The sequence below is a fragment of the Toxorhynchites rutilus genome, chromosome 3 (genome assembly GCF_029784135.1).
Source record: "Toxorhynchites rutilus septentrionalis strain SRP chromosome 3, ASM2978413v1, whole genome shotgun sequence".
NCBI lineage: Eukaryota > Metazoa > Arthropoda > Insecta > Diptera > Culicidae > Toxorhynchites > Toxorhynchites rutilus.
This window is the reverse complement of record NC_073746.1, coordinates 131,225,402-131,227,713: the sequence shown is the minus strand read 5'-3', so window position 1 is coordinate 131,227,713 and position 2,312 is coordinate 131,225,402. Positions and strand designations below refer to the sequence as shown.

At 38.0% G+C, this 2,312-nt stretch overlaps 1 protein-coding gene across 1 annotated transcript; it reads right to left on the bottom strand.

Annotated features, from left to right (window-relative positions):
• Nucleotides 1–631: 631 nt before the first annotated feature.
• LOC129778010 (uncharacterized) lies at nt 632–1,932 on the bottom strand. The gene is made up of 2 exons (XM_055784640.1): nt 1,610–1,932; nt 632–1,555 (listed from the first exon to the last, which is right to left on the bottom strand). Exons 1-2 carry the CDS (start codon nt 1,746–1,748, stop codon nt 762–764), a joined length of 933 nt encoding a protein of 310 aa, XP_055640615.1. The 5' UTR covers nt 1,749–1,932; the 3' UTR covers nt 632–761.
• Between the last annotated feature and the right edge of the window lie 380 nt (nt 1,933–2,312).

Below are 2,312 nucleotides of genomic sequence, written 5' to 3'. Positions count from 1 at the left end.
GCGATTTTCGCAGCCAAAGCTTGGAGAGCTCTATCTTTTTTCGCACTGTCATGGGTGATTTCGCGCTTTGCTCTGATTGGTTGACGAGTAAAAATCGCGATTGAAGGAAAAAAATCGCGCTCATTGTGGATGATTCTAAATCCGGCATTAGAGGTTCAACCGGACGGCAGGTGATATTGTTACGAAGTTGTTTTCAGAAAGCATTATGGGGTAACCAAGGTATGCAAACGCACGATTGTTCGAACTTTCAACGGTTTGAACAAGCAGCTGTGGCAGATGTTTAGGACAGGCCTTCGGAGAATGGTAGAAGGAATATTATTCTACGAAAGTTATGATATTAATTAGAAAAGAATTCAGTATGAAAACATTAAAAATTACAGTGCCCAGAACTTCTCAAACCAAGAAATGGATTATCCTGTATGTATTTACCATGCCGCTTGTGTTAGAGGTTATTATGAACTGAGAACTAAGAACATTATTCCTTTTAACATTACGCTTTGTCGTCAAAGATATGTTACCGAATGAGGCAAACGAAAAAATGTCAATTGTTCAAGGGTAAACTCTCCTGATTAAATTTCTGGATATCGTTCGAATATAAATACCACAAAAAGTTTAGTCCCCTCGACTTCGATTCGGCTTTTCTATCAAAACATAACATGTTTCTATATTGGACACATAGATGATAACGAGAGCATATACAATTTGAAATAATTTTCATGAAACACAGAAACAAATTATATCATTTCTAACTTGAGCTGATTTCAGTCCCTCATAAACCTTTCCGATGAATTAACAGATGTAGATCGTATGCTAGGGATAATATCGTTTTCCAAAACCGACACAAAATCCATGTGTTGTTTAACGAGTCTTTTCTTGTGAGCACATTGTTGAATATGTTCATTACATCCTTCGAATCCGATGGTATGGTTCTGATGACACGAGATGCAACGCTCTAGAACATCACCATTCGCAATAACTGGGCAGTTCTTTTCAGTGTGTCTTTCGAAGGGCAAAGTTTTGCTGCAAACACCGCATCGTGGTTTACGCATACAATTCACCAAGCGATGACCATATTGTAAACAATTGGAACAGTAAATAGGTTGCCGCACAAGTAATGTGATAGGAATGCATTCACCCTTGATTACTATCTCACTCGGTAGCTCTGTACCGCGTATTGCAAGTGTGACCTGCACTTTTCTATCGGCAAGACGTTCAGTACGCCATTGCAATACTTCATATGAATCAACATATTTAAAATCTTTTAAGTTGAACTTTGCCTTGACAATAGCAACACCCACAACAACTACGAAGCTCAGTGGAATAAATGCATAATATTCAGGATCATCTGTTGCCGCGAATGTATTAGCCTGTTCCCAGTTGTCGAACATCACGATGCCTTTGTGAGGCCCAACTCGACGAAAATAAGGTGTTTCTTTACGCCCCGGCTTTTTTAATCTTTTTGCAGTCTGTGGTTTTTTTGGTGGTAATTTATAAGCGGACAACTTAGCTTCAAATTTAGCAACTAATTGCTTAGTTGAATACTTGATTTTGGACGCTGAAATAGATTTTTTTTATATTGGACTTGGGATTTATATCAAGCATTACTTACTCATATTAACAATAACCCCGAACACCGGTAACTTCTCGTTCCTCGAATCGTATGGGTAGGACATTGGTTTTCTTGGAAGACTGCCTTTTTCCGTTTCGGGCAATTTCACAACAGCTTCTTTCGTGTCCGACTCATGCATTATTTCTAATATTTGTGATCCGACAAACGAAAGTATCTGAATTTTATCGGGTATAATTTTTGAATATCAAAACATTAATCGTCCGGGTATTGTTTTGTTTGGCGGTTTGACAGCATGCTGATTTCCACGGCTTACAGAGACAACGCTAGTTCTTTAGCGAGTAAATTTTTTTTTGATGACGTCATCCGAGTCGTCAGTGTAAACAGTCGTCAGTTGTGTTTTGTTTTCCGACTTACGCGTAAATGTTCCTGAAATGAAAAATCGAAAATGGTTCAATGCGCTGTGAGCGGGTGTATAAATTATGAAAATGGCATTATCGGGCCAAAAAAGAGATTCTTTCGCTTCCCGAAAAACCGAGAATTATGTTCTTTGTGGATAAATGTTTTATCAAATTATTCATGGTGTTAAATATAATCAACTATATTATCAACGCACAAACTTACAAAGCACGAAAAATCAAAAATAAGAACACATTGTTTACTTCAACGACTCAGATGACGTCACTAAAAAATGACTGATCCGGAGTAGCTAGCCTTGTCTCTGTAAGCCGTGGCTGATTTCAAA

Coding starts and splice junctions, on each gene's coding strand:
- LOC129778010 (XM_055784640.1), bottom strand. CDS start 1,748: ATGCATGAGTCGGACACGAAAGAAGCTGTTGTGAAATTGCCCGAAACG. Junction 1,556..1,609: donor CGGGGTTATTGTTAATATGA/GTAAGTAATGCT, acceptor AATCTATTTCAG/CGTCCAAAATCAAGTATTCA.